The sequence below is a fragment of the Crassostrea angulata genome, chromosome 5, assembly GCF_025612915.1.
Source record: "Crassostrea angulata isolate pt1a10 chromosome 5, ASM2561291v2, whole genome shotgun sequence".
In the NCBI taxonomy this organism is placed as follows: Eukaryota; Metazoa; Mollusca; class Bivalvia; order Ostreida; family Ostreidae; genus Magallana; species Magallana angulata.
Genome location: NC_069115.1, coordinates 30,594,814 through 30,620,448, shown reverse-complemented (window position 1 = coordinate 30,620,448; position 25,635 = coordinate 30,594,814). Strand labels below are relative to the sequence as shown.

Below are 25,635 nucleotides of genomic sequence, written 5' to 3'. Positions count from 1 at the left end.
GTCAAATGCAAAGAAAAAAATGAAATTTTTTTTTTAGAATTTAAAAAAAGTTATCTTAATTTTTTAATGTAAAATTTATTCTATCTTTTATATCTTTTACAGATTAATGTTTTTTTGATTGTGTAAGCTTAATGATAATATTTATAAAATCAGTCTCTGTACTTCTGTGTATTGGGGTATTAGTCCAACCCTCTGACCCACTTACTACCGTTTTGTAGAGGATCTGTCTAGACAAACCTTTTTATAATAATTTTAGCATCTATTGCAGCATTATAAACTATTTACAGCTGATCAACTAACTGTAATATCATGATTAAAAGTAATAAACATCGTTTTTATTCAAATTACACTGTCTCTGTCTGAGGAAATTCTGGCTAAGTTACCGATCACAAGAAACAGTTTACCACACGGTAGTGTTGCATATCTTCACAGTGTTTTTATGACTGCTGAATATACATGATAAATATTTAGAATAAGTATGGTTTTCTTTAAAGGTACATTATTTATTTTAGGCAATCTCAAATTGGGAAAAAACACTCAATTTTGGGGAAAAAATGCCTTTTTCACGTTGGGAATGGGGCCGAATATCGACCAAAAATAAAAAGAATCGAGAGGCCTGAAAATATTTCAATATTTCTAATATCCATAAACCGTCCTGAAAAAAAAAATGATAGGAAGAAAAAAATCATAAGAAATACAAGATGTATTCCACCTGAAAGGTGTAAAGGCCTAAAATCATAAAGAATACAACAGGTCTTTAACCTGAAAGGTGGAAAGACCTAATAAGAAACAGTACGAAAAAAATTAAGTCTTCCTTTTGAAACGGAAGACCATATAATCCTACAAAAATGTATCGGTAAAATATATGGCATTGTGGTTTTTTTTTTTTAATTGTATTCATTTATTTTTTTTTTTATTTTTTTGCATTGTAATCAGTAAAAAAGAATATAACCTGATGATCAGAACCTTGTCCACATGTCTGCAATAACTTTAAAAAAAACAACATACGGTTTATGCTGTCATTCCTTTTACGCTTCTGTAGTTCATATATTAATCAAACATTGAAATGCACATTAGTTTGTTTCTTTTCATTAAAAAAATGAAGTACAGTACGTTGATTACAACTGTAAGTGATTTGATCTCAGTTTTCTCCTTAATACTGTAGCTAACTCGGTAGTTAGTTTTTTTAAAGTTTAGTCTTCTTTAAAGTACATGTAGTCGTTATGTCATTGCTAAGCATTTAATATAACGATACACGCTCTTATCCATACCACATCATGTATGAGTCCTCAAACAATATGAGTAAAATATCGAAAGGGCATACTTATTTTCCTTATATTGTTAAGAATTTTTACTTCTTCGATATCCGTTGATGTATAATCAACATGTTTATTACGCAATTATCATTGTAAACATTTTATTTATTCAGCACTTTCGTTTAAATCAGTAAGGTGTGTGAATTTTAACCATCATTGATAATAACTCATTAAAAAAAGTCGATGGGTAAATCATAAAATCAGATCATCTAAACGGACGTGCAAAATATCTATAGGGAAGGTTTCATCATACATGGATATTTTATCAATAATAAACGTGTTTAAAAAGTAAGTGTGAAAACGGAGTAACACAGCAAAGTTGAAAAATAGTTCGAAGGATCTTTCAAGAGCTGTAGAGAAATCTTTAATTAAAAATTGATTACTGCTGTCATAAAACGTATATTAACTATAAATGATATAGATCAGCTATCAATAACCAACACAACTACCATGCACTATTCATGAGTTACTTGTGTATGCGCACAGTTTTGCGCCGTTATTGTCCTTGTTTCATTGACGGCGTAATTATTAATGCATGCATCAGAATAATATATAGTATTGCATTACCTTCTTTGATATCATTGTTTCGAGACAATAATTTAGTTTTCTCTCCTGTGTTGTTTGAAGTTTCGGTTTGCCTTCGCCTTCCTGAAATTAATCAATATGCGTTAATATATCGCAACAGCATCAAATTCAGTAAATTGCATTTTCAATCATACAACCTCATTAGACAACAAGAGGCCACCAGGCCTTGCGGTCATCTGAGAACCATAACACTTAGATTGTCAGTCTCATTTTTGCATTTTAAGCTTCAATTTGAATTCTTAACCGTAATCTGAGACTTATCTGGCTGTTAAAGGGACTTGGACACGATTTGAGATCAAAATTTTATTTTTATTTTTTATGTATAAAATGGTTTACTGGTGCATTTTAAATGATTGGCCAAAATATTGAATGTTAAAGTCAAGTTACAAGCGAGATACAGAGGTAAAAATTGATTGTTATGTAAAAAAAGCTCGAATCTTATAGTTGTTTACGAAAAATGTAATGTAGAGTATTACCATTTTTTAGACAAAATGACATGTAAAAAACAAATTAAACTAATTTAATATATTCATATATACTATTATCAACAAAAGAAAGATACATTTGATTGAAACTTACACCAATACAACGCATATGTAAAAAAATGACAATATTCGAGCTTTGTTTACAAAACAATGAATTGTGAACTCTGTATCTTGCTTATAACTTGATATTTGACTTTAAGATTTTGACAGAGCATTATAAATTTCTATATTTATCAGTATAAACAGTGAAAATAGAAAAATAAAATTTGAAAATTTTTAGTCAAATCGTGTCCAAGTCCCTTTAACCCCGAGTTGGAGGAACTCACATTATGTATACCAAAGCAAAAATGGTAAACGTTTGGTAAAAAAGAGACATGCAGGCGTTAAATGGACAATCTTTTATAGTATACAGTTTCATTTATAATGCACATAACATGCATGCAGCTTATTTCAATAATAAAATAGAAAATATACCATCATATTTGTCATCACCCCTCCAAAAATAAGAAGTCTCAACCTCTGCCCATGGGCAGTAAATTTCACAATTTAAGAACAGAACATTACAGACAAACAAGAGTCCAATGTGTCTTATCGATCACCTGAGTAACTGCAGTGTGGCTTTTGCAATATACATTCATGTACTTTATGATTACTAATGAAATCATTTTTAATATTCCGGGATTGTTTAATCCAAAAAACTTTCTTAATTCTAAAAATAAGATATTAAAAAGTGGTAGCATAACAGACAGTGACACAACTGAATAAATCTTTAGTACAAAAAAAATTGGTCGAAATTACACCATCCTAGCATATATAAGTATTAAATCCTGCCCCAAAACCAGAACCCCAGACCCAGCAGCCATGAAATTCCCGTTTATGGAAGAGGCACTCTTCCTCAGCATTTCTATGTACTTAGTTCATCTGCTTAATATCCAGGAGCAGAGAAGATTATTAAAAAAGTACTGAATTCATTTAGAGCCCCACCCTGACACAGGGGCCATGAACTGCACTGAATTAATGCATTTTTTTCATATATTCATAAGAGCTCCACCAAAACACAAGAACCCCTAACCAAACGGGCAATAAACATCACAATTTTGAAAGAGGCATTTTTCCTTGTCATTACTATGCACTCAGTTCATCTGCATACAAAGGAGAAGACTTTTAAAAAAATGTAAGCCCCGCCCCGCCCTAAAACCATAGCCCCTGACCCAGGGGCAATTAATAGACTTCCAATTTTGGAAGAGGCATTCATCCTTACCATAACTACATGTATGTACTTAGTTCTTTGGCTTAAGACTCAGAATCAGAGGAGAATATTTTCAAAGAACTAATACATGTTCACTTAATAATCATTAGAGCCCCACCCTAACACAAGAACCCTTGACCCAAGGGCAGGAAAAACACAATTTTGGAAGAGCCACTCTTCCTTATCATTACTAAGTACTTTATATTTAGTTCATCTGCTTAATATTCAGATGCAGAGTAGAAGATATTTAAAGAATCAATACATTTTTTCTGTATAATTATAAAGCACCGCCCAAACACCAGAACCCCTGACCCAGGGGCCATGAAATTCACAATTTCCGAAGAAGCATTTTTCTTCATCATTACTATGCACTTAGTTCATGAGCTTTATACCTATGAGCAGAGAAGAAGATTTTCAACGAATTAATGTATTTTCACTATATAATCATTAGAATGCTATATGCCAAATTTGGTTGAAATTGGTCCATGAGTTCCAGAGAAGAAGCTAAATATGTTCAAAAGTTTACGAACATCGGCAGACAAAAACAGATAGCAATAGGTCACATGAGTGCCTCTGGTGACCTAAAAACAACAATGCAATTAGATTATTTCCCATGTCATTGACAGTACAGAAGAAAATATTATTAAATCAATACATTTTCACTATGCGGCCTTATTAGACCCGCCCTATAGCCTGAACCCTTGTCCCGAGAGTCAGGAATTTCACAACTATAGTTAATCGTTATGAACATCATAATCATGCATTAAGTTTATCAGCCACAATTGTGGAAGAGGAAAAAAAGATTTTCTCAGATTTAATATATAATATGGACTTAATAGCATCGCCTTAGGGCCTGAACCCCTGATACAGGGGTCATTTTTGCAATTTAGGTAGAAAACTTCATGGACATCATAGTCACGCAATGCGGCCCCGAGGGAGGTGGGGTCATATATCTCACAGCTTAGATTTCTCTTATCTTTGAGATGCGTCATATCATAAAAGGTAACAATTGGTCTCGTAGTCTTTTAAAAACAACTTAAAAATGTAAAACTTACATTCGACATTACAGTCGAAGCACGATTGACGGTGAACGACGCATGGCGACAGACGATGACCGATTGCAATAAATCACCAGAGTCACTTAGATGACCTAAAATACATTTTTGTTTTTGTCGTCAATGCCCTCGTAAACAATTCAAACTTTCATTTCCTCCAGAGCCTGTTTTGTTTTTTTAACAACTAGGAAAACAACATTTAGTGAAGAGCTTCCAAGGGAATAGAAAAAGTTTAATGAAGGGTCAGGTCCACTTTACCCCGATTTTACTCCTAAACGGTTTTTGAATCAAGCATATTTTTTGCGCGAGATCAACTGTGACGTCAAAATGTCAAACGCCGCTGTTAGAGAAACAAGAAAATCGTACGGAAATTGTTCGCGTTCTTGCAATATGTATATTTGCAAATTTTCCTTCTTATATGAATCTGTAAAACAAAAAATACATTTTCAATTCTTTGTGAACCTTTTAGTGATGTCACATTGAACACTTTACGCGCTTGCTGTGTGTCCAAAAATGCTATTATGTCCGTTTTGACAAGCTTTATAGAGACAACTCACTCCGTCTTCTCTGCGTTGATTAATATCTCTTTCAATAGTACAAAGTTGTACAGTACTGTTACGTCCAATTTGTCAAGCTATATTGAAAGGACAGGCTGAGTTTTCTTTAAATGAATTAATGCCTGCCCCATTACTCAGTAAAAGTGGTACAGTGCTATTATGCCCGTTTTGACAGGCTATATAGAGAGGACTGGCTCTTTGTTTTTTTAATTTAAATTCATTATTCTGTAAAAAGTTGTACAGTGCTCTCCAGTTTGTTTATGCAAGCTATGTAGAGAGTACAAATCCGTACGAAAGATCTAAAGATTTTTTAAATACTGAAATTTAGTTCATACTTTGTCTAACATAAAACATTTCAATGACATTAATCATTATAGCTATCTACAATAACATTTCACTAAACTATTTGCAGGAAAATCTGAGTGTATACACCCCTGGTACAACAGGTTGTATACACCCTATGCACAACACCAATTTTAATCAATTACTATTATTGAATACGATTGATTTTAATAACCGGCAACATATGTGTTAACATATACAGATGACATATATTTGTAAATAATAAAAACATTATAATAACCGAAGTTTTGTCCTCATAATTAATAATAATTATATGTCATGGTCAAATTCACTCTGATTGTCGGAATTGCGTTGAGATTTTTTAGAAGACTAGAACATGTACGATGAAATCGAGCGGGTCTGTATATTCTTTCTTCCGTAAGCACTATCTGACCGGTGAAATAAGTCCAATAGTTCAAAAACTAGGCAAATATTGTCGCATGCATGACATCCTTTTCGCCGCTTGGAGAGCATACACCCCGTGCACAATATAGCATATACCCCGCATGTTGTGGTATACATGTACATGGTGAGAAAGTTCTCTACATGAAAACTAAAATCGCATCAAATCTAATTGTTCAATTTTATTTATGAACTTCTTTTCATTAATCAAAGATGTCCTATCCAAGGTATCCGTCCGCGATATACAATGAATTCATCCTACACTTTTCGCCATGACGTGACTTCGTAAACCTGCGTTCTTGTTACCCCTTCTGGAAAGGTCTATATCATTTTATCACCAGTGGAAGTGCTTTGCAAGCGAATGAGTTACTAGTATATCCATCAAAACTAAAATCTTGCATTCAAGATACGAATTGCCTAACATGTATCAAGACCACAACCACGGACAGGTTTTGATCAGAAAAGCTCGCTTGAGCCTTCGCTTCAGGTGAGCTATAAACGTAAACGTTATCAATCCGCTCGACGTACATGTTTTACATTATACATATTTCGAAAGCTAAGGTGTTGGCAATTACAAAGTTAGCATTTATTCAGGTTCATATTCTCAATTCTTAAAACTAGTTTCACGAAAATTGGACAACAGGACTGACCACATGTTCATTATCTTTATTCAGTGTTGGAAGATATGAAAAATAAAACTCGTGCCTCAAAAAGATATCAAAAAGCTATCTGCACTAAAATTACATGTAAATGTGGATATCAAAAATTGTTGATATTCAATTTATGAAATGAAATCATTCTGCGGTGTAATATGAACAAAGGAAAATTACAGTCAAGATACTTAAAAAATTTAAAATGACCACTGTGGCAGTATTTATTTGTTATACATGTAAAGTAGATTTGAAATATTTTATGCCGCATTTTACGACAAGAGTAAACATTTTGAACAGCGCACATGTAACGCATAACATTTTAGCAAAGAATTTAAATCAACTCTTTAGGCAAATTCCATATTATTCCACATTAACAAAATTGATGAAAAATATTAAATAATTTTGTAACTTGAATTTGGAATTTGAAAAAATTATTTTCATTATTTTTATGAACAAAATATCCATTAACATCAGAACCTTATAGTCGGGGCGTAGAAATTCTTAATACCTTCTTGATCAAATGTTTAGTGTCCCTCATTTTTTTTAATAATTAATAAGTGTTTGTTATGTAGAGAAAATTTTAAATTATCGTATCAACTACTTATACAATTGTAATTTTTAATCTAAACCCTTTGACATTGTTTTGACAATTAATTTCACTTCCACCTTTACAGCCGTTACAGACCTAAACCATACCTTAATTAGCCAAGAGTAGATCAATACTTTCAAAAATGAGTTATAAAAATAAAGCAAAAAAAACAAAATAAAACAAAACACGACCGGTGAATGTCAATAAACGACATACAACCACGGAAAGCAATAAGTCACTTTAGTGACCCTAAAAGTATATAAATAATAAACTTACGTATATATAATCCAACAAAGGATACCACAATGATAATAACAATAATTATCAAAACATAGAGAGGAAACAGTTCTGTTTTCCTTAAATCGATGGTGGCAGATGTATCATTTGTTGTGATCCTTAATGTTGTTGATTGGTATATATCCTTTCCTTGGACCAGTCTGTAACAATCAGGATCTGAAATTTGGCATATTGTATAGATGACAGATAAAAATCACACATTTAATCATACATATATCGTAGGATATTTCAAGTGGGTCGCAGGTTTAAAAACTACAAGTATAAAATGTCACTAGAAACTCTTCTGACTGAATATATCTTCGAATTCTCTGCATTATGTTTCATATTCATTGATGACGTCACAAGCATGTTTAATAGATAGGATCAATGTCTGGAGAGAAATCATCGTGATGCAGTGTAACCAATGCCGAAATAACAGATACCCCAGATTTAGATGAGTGTTAGTTACGATTAATTTGGATAATACAAACATGGACATTTTATTTTATCAGCGAGTGTTATAACTTTAGCATATAGACATTTATATGGCTTGGCCGGCCTTTCCTCTGTCAGTGTGTACAAAAGAAGTCAAAAGTGTAACATTCCCCCAAATAGTATGAAAGATGGATTTGGCATAATATCAAAAGCATATGACCGAAAATACTTTAAAAGTGTTTCTAGAATCCGTTGCCTCATTGTTGTAAATGAAAATAACGTATAAACTATTTTCTATAAAATTGAAGTTAAGAGAGTTTGCGATAAACAATAATGATATTTATTTTATGCTAATAACGATAGGATTCTAGCAGTAGTACTCATAAACATAAACTAATTGCCGATCGAATTTTTGTCTCATGCATATAAATGAACTTCAGGGTAGTATTACACTTTTTGATTTTTTTGTTCATGTAAAATAGCGCTCAATTTTTACCCATCACGTAATACATGTACCATGGCACGGAATCTTCAAAGAGCGACTCAATTTCGAAGTAGAAAGATAATATTTTTATGAACACATCCACTTGATTTTAATTTCATAAAAATAAACAATTTTTAAAATGACCATAATTTCGACGATCATAAAACTCGGAGTTACCTTACCCTACCCGCGTACCTCTTGATTCAGACGATGTTCATTCAATAGTATGAAAAAATCCCAAGATTTTCTCTCTGAAACGCCTACTCTATCTTGTCAGGTTTCAATACACGTCTAAAAATGAAAAGTCTACGGGGATTTTCTATTGCTAAGGAGATGAAGGTGCCCGGATGATAACGCTAAAAAATTGTGCGAGGTATTCCGAGTGACTTCAGAATGGAGAAAATAACTCTCAACATTCCCCGTTATAAATCTCTGTAGAAAATTTGTTTTTGTTCCTGTAAATTTTTACGAGAGAAATATGATAATGTGTGAATGAAGTTGTCTTGGAAATTTTCCCTTTCATCGATTTTAATTGCATTTCTTCCATAGGTATGATTGTGTATTTGTATTAAAAATTCGTCCAAATGGGCAGCATAAATATCTTGGGACAGACTATAGCATTTATTCCTCTAATTCGGATAACTTAATTATAGCTCAAAGCAGTTGCCGTTAAAGAGAATGAAGTGCCTAGTCTTGAGATGCCCCAGTTATGACGTCATGAAAGAAAGTGTACAAAACGGTCACTCGAGATGTCGAAGTTGCGTATAGAATTTGATAACGAAAGCAAACCCGCGATCTTTCTTTTTCTTATGTCGTTTTTTTTTCAGATTGAAATAATCCACTGATGATAATGACAAACTATCAATTGTACGTAATAGACCTTTGATTGAAGTGTTATTTTTCACATTGAAATACAATTTAGGAATGGCAGTGGCGCGAAATAGATGCAAAGCATTAAGTTTACATGAACAATTAAAAAAAATATTCCTGTTCTAATTTTCTCTATCGGTTTTCAAACCTCTACCCATTTTGAATTCAATTTAACAAACAAGAGGCCCATGGGCCACATCGCTCACCTGAGGAACATTAGGTATGATAAAATCAGCTTAATGGAGTCATACTACAAACTATCTGGACAATGTACAATAATACATGTAGATCCTGTATAAATAAAATCCATTTGTCCCCCCGGATATTCTTATGTTTATAATCATTAGTCCCATTTCTAACAGGATGATTTTATAGTCATATCACATGTTGAGTATTGCAGTTCTCAAAAAGGTCCTTAACAATTGTTTATATATGCGATATAAAGCTATATCAAACTCTGAACCTTCTTGTGAGGCCGAAGAATTGTCCAGAAGCCAAAATCTTAACAATTATAAAGAATCATCTAGCTGATTAGTTTCTGAGAAGAAGAATTCTAAAGATGGACTCTATATATTCCTATGTAAAACTTTAACACCCAACAACCCCCCCCCCCCCAATGTGGCCTCACCCTACCCCTGGAGGTCATGATTTTTACAACTTTAAATCTACACTGCATGAGGATACTTCAACACAAGTTTCAGCTTTCCTGGCTGATTAGTTTCTGAGAAGAAAATTTTTAAAGATTTACTCTATATGTTCCTATGTAAAACTTCGACCCCCAATTGTGGCCCCACCCTACCCCCAGGGTTCATGATGTTTACAACTGTGTATCTACACTACCTAAGGATACTTCCACACAAGTTTCACCTTTCCTGTCCTAACAGTTTTGAAAAGAAGATTTTTAAAGATTTACTCTCTATATTCCTATGTAAATCTTGGATCTCCAGTGTGACCCCATCCTACCCTCGGATGGCATGATTTTCACAGCTTTGAATCTACACTACCTGAGAATGCTTCCACACAAGTTTCAGCTTTCCTGGCTGATTATTTTCTGAGAAGAAGGTTTTTAAAGATTTACTCTTTATATTCTGATGTAAAATTTGACCCCCCATTTTGGCCCCACCCTACCCCTGGAGGTCATGATTTTCACAACTTTGAATTTTCGTTACGTGAGGATGCTTCCACACAAGTTTCAGCTTTCCTGGCGGATTGGTTATTAATTTCTGAGAGGACGATTTTTAAAGATTTACTCTATATATTCCTATGTAAAACTTTGAACCCCATCCCCCCCCCCCATTGTGGCCCCACCATACCCCTGGGGGTCATGATTTTCACAACTTTGAATCTACACTACCTGAGGATGCTTCCACACAAGTTTCAGCTTTCCTGGCTGATTAGTTTCTAAGAAGATTTTTAAAGATTTTCTCTATATATTCCTATGTAAAACTTTGACCTCCCATTGTGGCCCCACACTATCCCTGGGGGTCACGATTTTCACACATCTCTGAATCTACACTACCTGAGGATGCTCCCACACAAGTTTCAGTTTTCCTGGCTTTATGGTTCTTGAGAAGATTTTTGAAAAAAATTCAAAATTTTTCATAAATTTCTAATTATCTCCCCTTGGAAAAGGGTGTGACCCTTAATTTTCACAATTTTGAATCCCCTTTGTCTATAGATGATGTGTGACAAGTTTGGTTGAAATTGGCCAAGTAGTTCTTGAGAAGATGTTGAAAATGTGAAAAGTTTACGGACTGACAGACAAAGTGTGATCAGAAAAGCTCACTTGAGCTTTCAGCTCAGGTGAGCTAAAAATTAATGATGTTAATACTAAAACATTCAGAGCATTAAATTAGTTATATTAACCTTATTCTGCCGTCATAAGATTTATATGAAGTCAATAATAAAAGAAGATGGGTGAACAAGGCGTGTAAAATGCCGATATGAGAATAGAAAAGTTACTATAAAATTAAGTGTCAACAAATCTGATTATTTTTATTCTAAATTATTGAAAACAATGCGTATTTATCCTTTATCCGCGAAGCGCATTATAAACAAGAGGCATGTGGGACTACATCGCTCACCTGAGAAACAATGACTTTATATGGTCGTTCAAATGATATTGTACCATATAGCCCTTTGGTAGAATAACAAAAAAAAAGATATAAAATTCCCCGTTATAAATCTCTGTAGAAAATTTGTTTTTGTTCCTGTAAATTTTTACGAGAGAAATATGATAATGTGTGAATGAAGTTGTCTTGGAAATTTTCCTTTTCATCGATTTCAATTGCATTTCTTTCATAGGTATGTGTATTTGTATTAAAAATTCGTCCAAATGGGCAGCATAAATATCTTGGGACAGACTATAGCATTTATTCCTCTAAATCGGATAACTTAATTAAAGCTCAAAGCAGTTGCCGTTAAAGAGAATGAAGTGCCTAGTCTTGAGATGCCCCAGTTATGACGTCATGAAAGAAAGTGTACAAAACGGTCACTCGAGATGTCGAAGTTGCGTATAGAATTTGATAACGAAAGCAAACCCGCGATCTTTCTTTTTCTTATGTCGTTTTTTTTTTTCAGATTGAAATAATCCACTGATGATAATGACAAACTATCAATTGTACGTAATAGATCTTTGATTGTAGTGTTATTTTTCACATTGAAATACAATTTAGGAATGGCAGTGGCGCGAAATAGATGCAAAGCATTAAGTTTACATGAACAATTAAAAAAAATATTCCTGTTCTAATTTTCTCTATCGGTTTTCAAACCTCTACCCATTTTGAATTCAATTTAACAAACAAGAGGCCCATGGGCCACATCGCTCACCTGAGGAACATTAGATATGATAAAATCAGCTTAATGGAGTCATACTACAAACTATCTGGACAATGTACAATAATACATGTAGATCCTGTATAAATAAAATCCATTTGTCCCCCCGGATATTCTTATGTTTATAATCATTAGTCCCATTTCTAACAGGATGATTTTATAGTCATATCACATGTTGAGTATTGCAGTTCTCAAAAAGATCCTTCACAGGATGAATGACCATCTTTAAGTCCTCCTTAAAGATAGCTTAAAGGTGTTTAAAGGTAGCTTAAAGACGATCTTTAAGCCACCTTTAAGCTATATGTGTTGCTTAAAGGTGGCTTAAAGAAAGCGTAAAGATGGCTTAAAGGCAGCTTAAAGACTATCTTTAAGCCACCTTTAAGGACAACTTATAGGTCCTTAATGTCCCAACTTCTTTAAACCACCTTTAAGCTACCTTTAAGCCACATTTAAGCCATTAACATTTTTTTAATTCAATAGTGTGCTTAATTTCCAACAAAATGTATTAACTTTATGAAAAAAAAGGTATTAAAACGGTTTTTGTTCTGAAAAAAAACACACAAAAAAAACCCGCCCACGGCGAGAATTGAGCCCGGGTCCCTTAGTTTACTAGCATCACCACACTTCCTCTGCGCCACGGCAACTTACATAGATAAGAGTGTTTTTATATCCTATATATCAGTGGATATTGAATCACTGTATTGAATGTGTTTACTTGAAAAGATTGTGACAAACCATTCAGTTTGTAATAATCAATTATATCTAATTTATAAATTACATGCATGCATGTATTTAGAATGAAATACGGAACTTGGTCTTCAGTGAACAAAAATATATTATACCTAAATGGAAACCGTTAGGTTCACTATAGTAGGCTTTCTTAGTTAATAAATTTAAACCGAGTAGATATACGTTTATCTAATCTATAGCTATAAAAATGTAAGAAAGAAAATGAAATCATTTCTTTTATTAAATGCATTGATACTATCAGGGTATTTGTTCAATTTCCCGCAATTTCCCGGTTTTCATGATCGCGGCGCCGTTCCAATATGTTTAAGTATTTACATGTAATTGTATGTACATGATTTTTAAACTATCAATTCTATAACAAACAAAATTACCAATTACCGGTGACGTATTTACTGCATGTGGCAATTGCAAATGACTTGTACATACAATTGTATGATGTGCCAGGCCGGGTATATTTGACATATTTACCCTTATACATATATTTAAACAATCAACCCCTATTTATGATCACCGGTACATTAATTAATTAGCCTCAAGATTTTACTCTTACATACATGTATCGTTAATTTGTAGACGTAACATCTTTGAAACCCAGAGCTAGGAAATAATACTTTGAAAATGAATTACAAATGTAAATTAACTTTTATTCACTAGACTTATCGTATACTCGTACATACTAAGATTCAACGCATTTAGAAACCCTGACGTGCACCTGGGCACACGACACACCTGTGTATATCTTGTATATTCTGTGTTAGTTCCATGGGTTTTCTTAAGTTGGACAAACAATAGACTTTAATTAGATATACACAAACATGCACCTGGGCACACGACACAACTGTTGTGTATATCTTGTATATTCTGTGTTAGTTCCAGGGGTTTTCTTAAGTTGGACAAACAATAGACTCTAATTAGATATACACAAACGAACAAAACTATGTCTAGACAAACAAAGCAGTAATATCCTGCCCGATATAACAAAGGCAATTGAGAGTCTTTTCATCTTTAACATGTATCTAGCAGCTCTAGAGTTAGAAATAATGAAAATTGAAAAAAAAATACAAACCTTCAACCGATTATCAAATAAAATCATGCATTATCTTTATTTTGTTTAATAACCGGATGAACTGAGAGAGAAAGAGAGAGAGAGAGAGAGAGAGAGAGAGAGAGAGAGATTTTTTTCACCGATTAATCTATAATAGGAAACATACTTTAATTAGAGAGAGAGAGAGAGAGAGAGAGAGAGAGATTTTTTCCCCGATTAATTTATAAGAGGAAACAAACATACTTTAATTAGTTTTATGCCCATATTAAGATACAGAGACTGCGCTCATCCCTACAATAATTTTGAAACCCCCCAAAAATTATAAAGAATTTTATAACGGCAATCTGTGTCCATCGGAGCGGTGCTGATGATAGCGATCTGTGTTTAATGGAGCGACGATTAAAACCGCCTGGAACACCCCCCCCCCTTCCTTGGAAATTATATTATCACTCGGATGACCCCCTCCCATCTCTATAAAAGAGCTTTTAGCATTTAATATATGTTTTTATTGTTCAGCTTGATCAATATTGACTTAAAGGCCACTTAATGACAGTGTAAACAGAACGTAAATGCCACTTAAAGATGCTTAAAGGTGGCTTAAAGGTGGCTTAAAGAAGTTTGGACATTAAGGACCTATAAGCACTTGCTTAAAGGTGACTTAAAGGCGGCTTAAAGGTTGTATAGCCTTTAAGCTCCTTTAAGTCACCTTTAAGCCACCTTTAAGGACTTGCTTAAAGATGGTTTTTCGCCCTGTGCTTAACAATTGTTTATATATGCGATATAAAGCTATATTAAACTCTGTACCTTCTTGTGAGGCCGAAGAATTGTCCAGAAGCCAAAATCTTAACATTTATAAAGAATCATCTAGCTGATTAGTTTCTGAGAAGAAGAATTTTAAAGATTTACTCTATATATTCCTATGTAAAACTTTAACACCCAACACCCCCCATGTGGCCTCACCCTACCCCTGGAGGTCATGATTTTCACAACTTTAAATCTACACTACATGAGGATACTTCCACACAAGTTTCAGCTTTCCTGGCTGATTAGTTTCTGAGAAGAAAATTTTTAAAGATTTACTCTATATGTTCCTATGTAAAACTTCGACCCCCAATTGTGGCCCCACCCTACCCCCAGGGTTCATGATATTTACAACTGTGTATCTACACTATCTAAGGATACTTTCAAACAAGTTTCAGCTTTCCTGTCCTAACAGTTTTGAAAAGAAGATTTTTAAAGATTTACTCTCTATATTCCTATGTAAATCTTGGATACCCAGTGTGGCCCCATCCTACCCTCGGATGGCATGATTTTCACAGCTTTGAATCTACACTACCTGAGAATTCTTCCACACAAGTTTCAGCTTTCCTGGCTGATTATTTTCTGAGAAGAAGATTTTTAAAGATTTACTCTTTATATTCCGATGTAAAATTTGACCCCCCATTTTGGCCCCACCCTACCCCTGGAGGTCATGATTTTCACAACTTTGAATTTTCGTTACGTGAGGATGCTTCCACATAAGTTTCAGCTTTCCTGGCGGATTAGTTTCTGAGAAGAAGATTTTTAAAGATTTACTCTATATATTCCTATGTAAAACTTTGAACCCCACCCCTCCCCCCTTCCCAATTGTGGCCCCACCATACCCCCGGGGGTCATGATTTTCACAACTTTGAATCTACACTACCTGAGGATGCTTCCACACAAGTTTCAGCTTTCCTGGCTGATTAGTTTCTATGAAGAGTTTTAAAGATTTTCTCTATATATTCCTATGTAAAACTTTGACCCCCCATTGTGGCCCCACCCCAACCCTGGGGGTCACGATTTTCACAACTCTGAATCTACACTACCTGAGAATGCTCCCAGACAAGTTTCAGTTTTCCTGGCTTTTTGGTTCTTGAGAAGAAGATTTGTGAAAAATTTTCAAAAAATTTCATAAATTTCTAATTATCTCCCCTTGAAAAAGGGTGTGACCCTTAATTTTCACAATTTTGAATCCCCTTTTTCTATAGATGATGTGTGACAAGTTTGGTTGAAATTGGCCCAAAAGTTCTTGAGAAGATGTTGAAAATGTGAAAAATTTACGGACTGACAGACAAAATGTGATCAGAAAAGCTCACTTGAGCTTTCAGCTCAGGTGAGCTAAAAATTAATGATGTTAATACTAAAACATTCAGAGCATTAAATTAGTTATATTAACCTTATTCTGCCGTCATAAGATTTATATGAAGTCAATAATAAAAGAAGATGGGTGAACAAGGCGTGTAAAATGCCGATATGAGAATAGAAAAGTTACTATAAAATTAAGTGTCAACAAATCTGATTATTTTTATTCTAAATTATTGAAAACAATGCGTATTTATCCTTTAAGCGGATTATAGACAAGAGGCATGTGGGACTACATCGCTCACCTGAGAAACAATGACTTTATATGGTCGTTCAAATGATATTGTACCATATAGCCCTTTGGTAGAATAACAAAAAAAAAATATTGTAAAGTATTTGAATTTTTCACTTATTTGTGAATACACTTAATCTTTGACATTGTACCTTTATGTACTACCATTTAAGAGAAACCTATGCAAGATATAAAGCTAAACTTTTGATAGGGGTACACTGTTAACTTCCATGCAATGCCCTATATTTCCGTTCTGCCCCCTACCCCCCCCCCCTTCCCAACTATATAAAGCGATCAAAATATTTGAGAGCATATAGGTACATTTTCTTTCTATATACTTACTAGTTATTTTTTGAAAATTATTATAATGTTTATTAGTCGATATTACACCAGTTGGTGGAATGAATTATATGTGAAGAAAATTTTATTTAAAAAATCCCTATAAATGTGAAGAATAAAACTGTGCCTCAATGCTCTCAATTCCTAAATTTAAAAACATTCAAAAATTTAATTGGTCTTCCCCATCATAATAAACTATTGTTTACCTGGCGTAAACCCCGTGACTTATTAACCTTACTCACTTGATTGATGAATACACTCGAATGAAAAATGTTGTTACCTGACATGTAAAATTATTATAGTCAATGTATTGACAAGCATATCATTGTATTTTAATGAGACCCACACATTGTTTTCGTCTTTATTCAAAAACAACAAATGGCTACAAACCAGGACGATTTTACGCTGTAATATTTTCTTAGAAATAGCGATAATGTTTTTATACCCGTACCAAAATGTGTCAAAACTATGAAAACTATGGAAACTGTTTCAATGGTGTCGTTTTTATTTACTCGTGTCTGAAAAAGTATCAAAATAAATTTGTAATTCATATGATTCAGAAAGTAGTTACATCGTATCATCTTTTGTACAAGTATTAACGTTTAGCGAGACATTTCTAATATATGATCATCCGTAATTTCAGCGTCAATCAAAGAATTATAAGCAAAATACAGAGCTCACAATTTTGCTAGATTTTTAACTTGGTAGATCTCATTCAGCATCTAAAATGTAAAAAAAACAAGAAGTGTATGTAAAACACGTATGCCCCTCTCCCTTGGAAAGATCTGCGAAGAAAATGAACGGAAACTAGAGATAATTAAAATTTTACTAAGTCCAAGGCACATAAATCTGTCAAAAAATGCTTGAACGTACCCATAAACTTGACCTAGATATTATTATGATAAACCTGTATACAAAATTTCATTTCAATATGTGTATCCTCTGCGAAGAAAATGAACGGTTTGCAGTTTTCTGCAATTTATTTTCGCCATCCCATAAGAATGCTTTGTGCTTATTTTTGTTGAAAGTGACCAAGTGGTTTTAGAGGAGACTTTCAAAATGTAAAAAGTTTACAGACGGACGGACGACGGACAAAATGCGATCAGAATAGCTCACTTGAGCTTTCAGCTCAGGTTATCTAAAAAGCGTAAATTGCTCCAACCCAGGTTAAACGAGAATAACTTGGGTACGTTTTTGACGTTGGTTCAATGTGACGTGTCTTGTGACGTGCAATCCACGTTATACAAATTTAACAAAATGTTTCTATCCAATCAAATACTGCGTTACAACCAGAATTAAATTATTTTAACATGGCGTATGCGTATAGAAACCTCCAAATAGTGTCATTTTTAGACATTCAATGCCTTTTCTTTTATAGAGTGGGTGTAAGCTCCATATTTTTGTCATAATCTATATAAGGTTTAAAGGAAATCAACCCGATTTCAATCAACAAAAACGTGGAGAGATGACCAATTATACTTTGAAAATGTCATTTTGTATCCCAACGATTGAATAATAATTCAAATCCGTAAATTCGTGCTCGAAGACGCATATAGCATTTATACAAAAGAGTTTGCTGTGACTGAAATGGCTCAGTGGTTAGAGCACCAGACATTAAGTAACATCATAGAGCTAAGGATTTTAGGTTGTGGGTTCGATATCAACAAAATTTAGATTTTTTTATTTTCTTATCATTTGTTAAAATATTCAAAACTGAATGTAGTTAAAATTGTCCTTTTGTAAACTTGTATCATAAAATCTTATCATATCATATTGGAGAAATGTATTTTACGATTAATTTTATGATCTTAGACTCCCCGTGACTTCTACTTTTTATGACATTACGTCACAACATGGCGATTTAAGCGCACTCATGAAACAGTTTATACCACCAAATTGTGTTGTCTATTTCTGTGGCGCAGTGGATGTTGCTTCGTTCTACCAACCCGCCGCATGTCCCGAGATCGAATACTGCAGGGATTTTTATTTTTATGAACAGCGTTAAAATTTAAAAAGTTGATTTTTTCCCAAAGAGTGAAAGTTTTTGGTCATTTTTAAGTCGAACACTTGCTAAAAATCCATATGTTTTAGTATTTTAGAAGAATGGGCTTGCAGGCAGAACATTTCCCAGGTGTTTGAAGGACCCTAAAACCAAACAAATGTGCATTTTGCGCTATTTTACCCCCCCCCCCCCCCATTTATCTTCTGAGATATGGTGTCTTATCCTTTTTAACTATTTTGCAATATTTTGCAATGCAAGCCACATAATTATCGTAATAATAATAGAAATGAAACCAAAGAAAATATGCTTAATTCTAGTGACTAAGAAATAAATTCTATACTTTTAACCCCCTTCCCCGCAGTCACGCACTTAAACCGTATACTGTTGCCCCAAAATCACGCATTTTGACGCACATATATTGTACCTTTGCCCCACAACCACGTACTTTAACGCAATTTCGTAGTTGACTGTTAAGGATCCGAAAACACTTAATTTACGGTTTCATTTATTCAAATATAATAATGACATTATGATAAAAGATTTTAAATATAATAAAGTAATGTCATTAGATTCCGAAGTATTTTGCAAATGTTATATTTTTTAAATCTTGCAATGACCAAGTTCCTCGTTTTGTTCACAAACTTCACGCGACAAAAGATTTGATGGCCACGAGTGAGGGTTATTCCTACACCTTCATCAAAAACTGCTGGTTTTTCAAATGACATCCGATTTAGTCATTGTGGTCGTTTACTTAGTTTCATTTGAACACCCCCCCCCCCCACACACACACACACAAACACAATTTACAATGTAGGGCAAAAAGAAATAGATTATTTTTTTAATGAGAAGAATATTTACAAATATATTTTATTAAGTCAATTCAATGATTTGACCCAATGTTTTTATCGAAGTACTTTCTAATGATTATAAGTAATATTTTTTTCTTGACTTTAAATCATATGTCATGCTTTACTGTAAATAAAATTAATGTATAGCACATAACTTTTTATGAATAGTCTTTTACGGTACACTGTTGAAAACTTTTCTCTGTTTGTGCGAGTTACACAGAACTGGAAACGACAAATAAATATAATAAAGTACAACTATTAAATTGCATAAATGCTTAGTTCGTTGAGAGAAATAGAAACATGTATTTCCCGGTTATTTCTTAATAAGTGCACGTACGTAGTTTATTAATTTATCAAAATATAATTAATCATATACATGATAAACCTGTATACCAAATTTCATTTCAATATGTGCAACCTTTGCTAGGAAAATGAGCCAAAACTGCAAATAACTGGAATTTATCTACGTCCAAGAGCCATAACTCTGTCGAAAATTGCTCGATCGTACCCAGTATCGAACCTGACCTAGATATTATCATGATACACCTGTATACAAAATTTCATTTCAATACGTTTATCCTCTGCGAAGAAAATGAGTGGAAACTGTTGGTGGACCGACCGAAAGAACGACAGACAGACATCCGCAAAGAAATATGCCCTCCCTTCTTCGAAGGGGGCATAATAAATTACGACGATTTAATAGGCGTGGAAAACATCGAATTCACGTGAAACTCTTCAGAGTATATAATTGCATAAATCTTTTTTACTTCTCAGTTTATGTGTTATACATGTATACAATTTAATTTAGCGAAACTATTTAAAAAAATTATTGAGTTATTATTTTTATTTTATGTACATTTATGTACATTATTATTACCCTGATCTACTGTATTTTTGATGAAGACAAATTAAACAATCGAAACCTGTAGGTCATAACGTACTAGGCTTTGTTTCCACGATCATGATAGGCAGTTTGTACGTGTATATAGATAGTTTATGTGTGGATCCGGAAATTTATCCAGAAGAGGTTATAATCTGAGGAAAAAATTACGTTTCCGGGGGGGGGGGGGGAGGTGGAGGTTTTCTCTTTGGTTTTTCTTCTCTTTTGTTTTACCATGTAAGTTAGATAAGTTTGAATTTTTTTTATCCACTTCTATTCCTCTTGCTTTGAACATTTTCATTCAAACAGCGTGATCTAATACTTGCACTTTGATTTGTTAGTAGTGTAAAATACTATAGTTATTTCGTAGAGGTTTCTTTTAATTTTAGAAAGTAGTTCTAGTATGTGTAAATTCGACAAAGTGAGTATGTATATTGCGATTGTTCCGAAAGTGACCCGTTACTGCTGTATGCACAGCATGAGTTTTGTCGTGCATGTTATTGACAGCCAATTTATGCAAAATTATTGACAAGTTTCATATGTATATGTATTTAATTTGATTATTTGTTATGGATGAAATATTAAGTTGTAGTATTACACACATATTAACTAAGATTTAAAATGCACGTTGTAATATATATAAATATATATATATATATATATATATATATATATATATATATATATATATATATATATATATATATATATATATGCGATTTCAAAAAAAAATCTTACATTTATATGCTGTCGATGACAGATAATGACTATCACATTTAGGAAAGCTTTCATTGCAGCGAGCTGAGAATTGATCTTGAATTACTCCACCGGCAACATTGAATTCTACACAATGTCCTGAAAATAGTTTTATATAGAAATAAAAAAAAATCAAGTTATATCTTGAAACAATAATAAAGATATATAGCATTTATTGAATATGTTAAAATCTAACTTTCAAACATATAATAAAAACTTACCAAATATTATTCTTGTAGGCGCGCATACTTCCAACGTTGCATTCCTGTAACCGTTAATTACACAGTGGTATACAAATTGGTCAACAGCTGAACACCTTTGAGTGGATGCTATTCTGCTACAGTTCTTTCTACGGGCCGCATCGTCCCATTCTGTTTTAGAAGTCGGGCAGGATTGTACAGTTTTCACACTATCGGCGGCTTTTTGGCAGTATTTTACACTTTCACAGCGCTATGTGATTAAATATGTAATTGCATTATGAAGATATAAATCACTTATTTTTCAAGAAAAGCATCGGGACTGAGGTTTAATCATATTATGAAAGCAACATAAATATTGGTTTTATTTTTTTTACTTCTATGTGTCAAATCTACACAAGTAAGATATATATCCAACATTGATATGACACAAATTATACGTTTAAATATCAATGTTAAATCCATTCATTACCTGAATCTGCAGAAAAGTGCCCACAATGACCAGAAAAATGTTCTTTCTAAGGGTCATCATTGCAACCCTACGAAAATGAAAAATGAAATTTGATATAACTATCTTTCAAAAATAGGACTTTTTCTGATCATGATGCAAAAATGCTGCCATCCTCAAAACAGGAAGACGATTCCGAAATCTTCAATCAAATCATAACAAAGCAAGCCAGTCAGAAGTTAGGTAATTTACCTTGCTACTGATGTTGTCTCTAGTTTTGCCTCCTTTATTTCAATTGGAATTGCGGTAATCAATTGTCTGAGCTTTAAGTTTATGTGTTGCTAATAGACGGTAAAAACTTTTATCTAAAACAAAAGGTGAATGGAGTTGTATTTCTTCCTTACATGAAATTTATTGGTAGGTTTGAATTTTCACAAACATGAGGTTAAAAGATCAGTATCCCCAAGGCAGTTTAAATGTTAGATTGTGAGAAACACTAGTCTTTGATATATTTCGGTCACATTTTTCTCTTAACAGCGTGAAGTAAAATAATGCAGTGTCAAGTATAAACACTCGAAATGGTTGATGGTGAGGTATTGTGCTCCTTTTCCTTATCCTGTAAAGATTGCACACTTGTTTATTTCTGCTTCAAAATAATTTCACTGGTCTGATGTGATACTTTTGCATATCTACATTGTACACTTTTTTCAGAAAAGTCCATAACCTAAAAATATAGCACCGTCTGCCCTGTCTGGTATCTTGTTGTACACATATATTATAGTTGATTTAGTGAATATAAAAGTTATAACTATTACATTTTATAAACTATGAGCTTTATTTAACACACAAGAGTATTAAAATTGCTTCACATTCTGATGGCTTGGGTGACATTAAATGTTATATATCGATGTGTACATTTGATCCTGTCTATATTTTTTTTTCATCATAATAATTTTTTCAATTCTATTCCAACGTCAAAACACGCGATTTTCACTTCGCATTTCTGTTAATAAGAATCGATTTTGGTCAAGACTTTACAACATAATTGCTACATGTATATATATCTGTAAAATTATTTAAAAAACGATCATGCCTAAGTTGTCGGAGACAATACATTCCAGGGCCAATTAGAATAATTCTTACTATAGACTACTATTATTTTTTTTTGCCGTCCGGTCATTCATTTTTTCAATACACCGCGCAATTTTGAAGCACGCGATGTTGATCATAGGGCGCTTTCCATTAACGTTGCCTTGCAGGCGACATTATCGGGAAATGGTGACGTTAATGGAACGGTTTGTAACGTCACAATGCCCAAACCGAGGACAATTGCAGCTTTAAACTGTATTCTCTTTTGAGAAGTGGACTAGATTGAATGTTCTATCGTTAAAATGACATATGTCCTACGGACCCGGTTTAACGATAGAATTCGTCCCATATACTCGCTTCGTAGCAAATAAGAAAAATATATCGAGCTGCATCTTTCCTAAATTTTCATAGGATTAGTCTTAAATACCTACAATGTTGCTCTTTTATAATCCCATTTTACCACATTCACTGTTTTTGCAACGAAATCATTGCCACTTTTAACATCACGTTTCAAAATTCGCTGTTTACGGTCGTCATGTTAATGATGAAATCCGAGACATTCCAAGTGCGATTTCCGACAAAATGGCAGGCAAATTCGAACGAGTATATTAACAGATTGCCTTTATACGACCCATAAGACGGTCTAAGCCGGTTAAATGGAAAGCACCCATATATTAATTATAAATAATAAAATATATATTCTTAAACATCCAGTCGTTCACAATGAATTGTTTGTATATCCTTCATTCAGTGAAACACATTTCCTTTTATTCTCTCTTTTTTTATCAGAAAAAAGGCACAAAGAGAAAAGTATAGCTTCATAAAGAACAAGGGACGTTATTAGCCAAAAAATGCCGTGTTTTAAAATCTAATGATACCTACCATTTTCAAAAGCCAAGAATAAACAAAACTCAATGGTATATGATTTATTCATATAACTTTAGTGTAGGTATGATACATTTAAGGAATGTATTTAATTTCTACCTATGTTATAGGATATAACATAATTTGGGGCAGTTTACAATTAATATAAACCGCGAAGCGGTTTATAAAAAAGCGTTAACTGTTTCAAGTTATGTTATACTCGTATAACATAGGTAGAAATTAAATTTATTCCTTATAATTTAATTTTCTACTATTTAAATTCAATAATAAATCCCATTAATTAGTTAAAATATGTTAATTTGTACAAAATTTAAACGTAACGTCAAGCGGATTAATACGTTTTGCACGCGCGTCTTATTGTGACGTAGGCAAGTTATGTTATACGATATATATGAATTTGTTTAGCCAATCAAATAAGGCGTTACAATCAGAATTAAATTATTTAAGGAATGAATTCAATATTTATTTGTTTTATACGATATAAAATGGTTTGGGACAGTTTTCGCTGTATAAACCGCGAAGCGGTTTATAAAAAAGCGTAAACTGTTTCAAACCATTTTATATCGTATAAAACTAATAAATATTGAATTCATTGCTTATAATTTAATTTTCTACTCTTGATTGTAGATAAAAACGGTCATTCGACCTTTAAAATGACGTAAAATTGTGCAAAATTCAAACGTAACGTCAGGCGTATTGATACATTTTTGACGTTAGTCTTACTATGACGTAGGCAACATTCTTTATACGATATAAAACAATTTTTTTAGCCAATCAGAAAGCGCGTTACAACCAGAATTAAATTATTTTACGTTAAACACGGCGCCTTTTAAAAACGAAACGTCGACATTTTACGAAGCCTTTAACACGGCGTCATAAACATGACGGACAGGCTTAACTGGATTTTAACACAACCAAACATTTCTCTTATTTTTTTTAATTTTTTTTGTATTAGTATTTATTTCCAAACTTTCAATTCCCTTTGTTTAGAATAAAAATTTCGTATTAACTAACCCGACATAGTTAGAGACTCCGTACTGCAGAGAAATACTCGAAAGCCAGTAGAGGTAAATGAATATATTATTCACAACCACCAATTCCCTCTATTTTATTACGAAAATGGATTGTACATTGATGTTGAATAATGAAATTGACAGAACTGAAATATAAACGATCCAGTTCTTATTAGTTTATCGATCCCGGACTACACGAAGTAATCATGATGATGTCAGAATCAAATTCCAATAGGAGACGATTTGACTGTTTTTTATACCTAACGTACTGATGTACGTAACAATTTATTTTTCTGACTTTTTTCAACCAATTTATTAATTTTTGATAGAAAGATGTAAATATAAACAATAAATTAGCGATCAATGCAGAGAAAAAGAACGCGGGTAATGTAATTAGGGCCCCGCAAGGATTTGCGGGTGCCCTATAGTAATCACTCTGTCCGTCCGTCTTTCTGTCTGTCCGTCTGTCACTCTTCCGTCCACAAATTTTCTGTTTTTGTCTAATAACTTTTTTATGGTTGCCCAATCAAGTTCAAATTTGGTATGGTAGTTCAGTAGGCAGAAATGCATATTTTGATGCTAAGTTTGGTTGTATATGTCTTCTGGTTTGGAGCTGGGGTGGTGGGGTAGACTCCTTAACTATGCATAAAAATGAATGGGCAAAGAGATAACTGCTGAGAATGTTACTATCCCTGTATACTTGAAAGGCTGTGCAATATTTGTCCTTTGGGATTAATTAACCTTCCACAGGAAGAAAATCCTAAGCTTTATCTTTATCTGTCACATTGAGATTAATTACTGCACTGCCTGTGTCTGCAGATGAACTTTGTTTTGAAGTTAAGGTCAATTTTGAAT

General features: G+C 33.2%; 1 protein-coding gene across 1 annotated transcript; it reads right to left on the bottom strand.

The window, feature by feature from the left end:
• Positions 1-757: 757 nt before the first annotated feature.
• LOC128185300 (uncharacterized) lies at positions 758-22,277 on the bottom strand. Its single transcript, XM_052854930.1, has 7 exons — positions 22,046-22,277; positions 21,818-21,884; positions 21,370-21,598; positions 21,131-21,247; positions 7,510-7,686; positions 1,884-1,964; positions 758-762 (listed from the first exon to the last, which is right to left on the bottom strand). The coding sequence occupies exons 2-7, from the start codon at positions 21,875-21,877 to the stop codon at positions 758-760; spliced, it is 669 nt and encodes a 222-aa protein (XP_052710890.1). The 5' UTR covers positions 21,878-21,884; positions 22,046-22,277.
• Positions 22,278-25,635: the final 3,358 nt, after the last annotated feature.

Coding starts and splice junctions, on each gene's coding strand:
- LOC128185300 (XM_052854930.1), bottom strand. CDS start 21,877: ATGATGACCCTTAGAAAGAACATTTTTCTGGTCATTGTGGGCACTTTT. Junction 21,599..21,817: donor GCACTTTTCTGCAGATTCAG/GTAATGAATGGA, acceptor TTAATCACATAG/CGCTGTGAAAGTGTAAAATA. Junction 7,687..21,130: donor GTCATCGACAGCATATAAAT/GTAAGATTTTTT, acceptor GCCAAATTTCAG/ATCCTGATTGTTACAGACTG.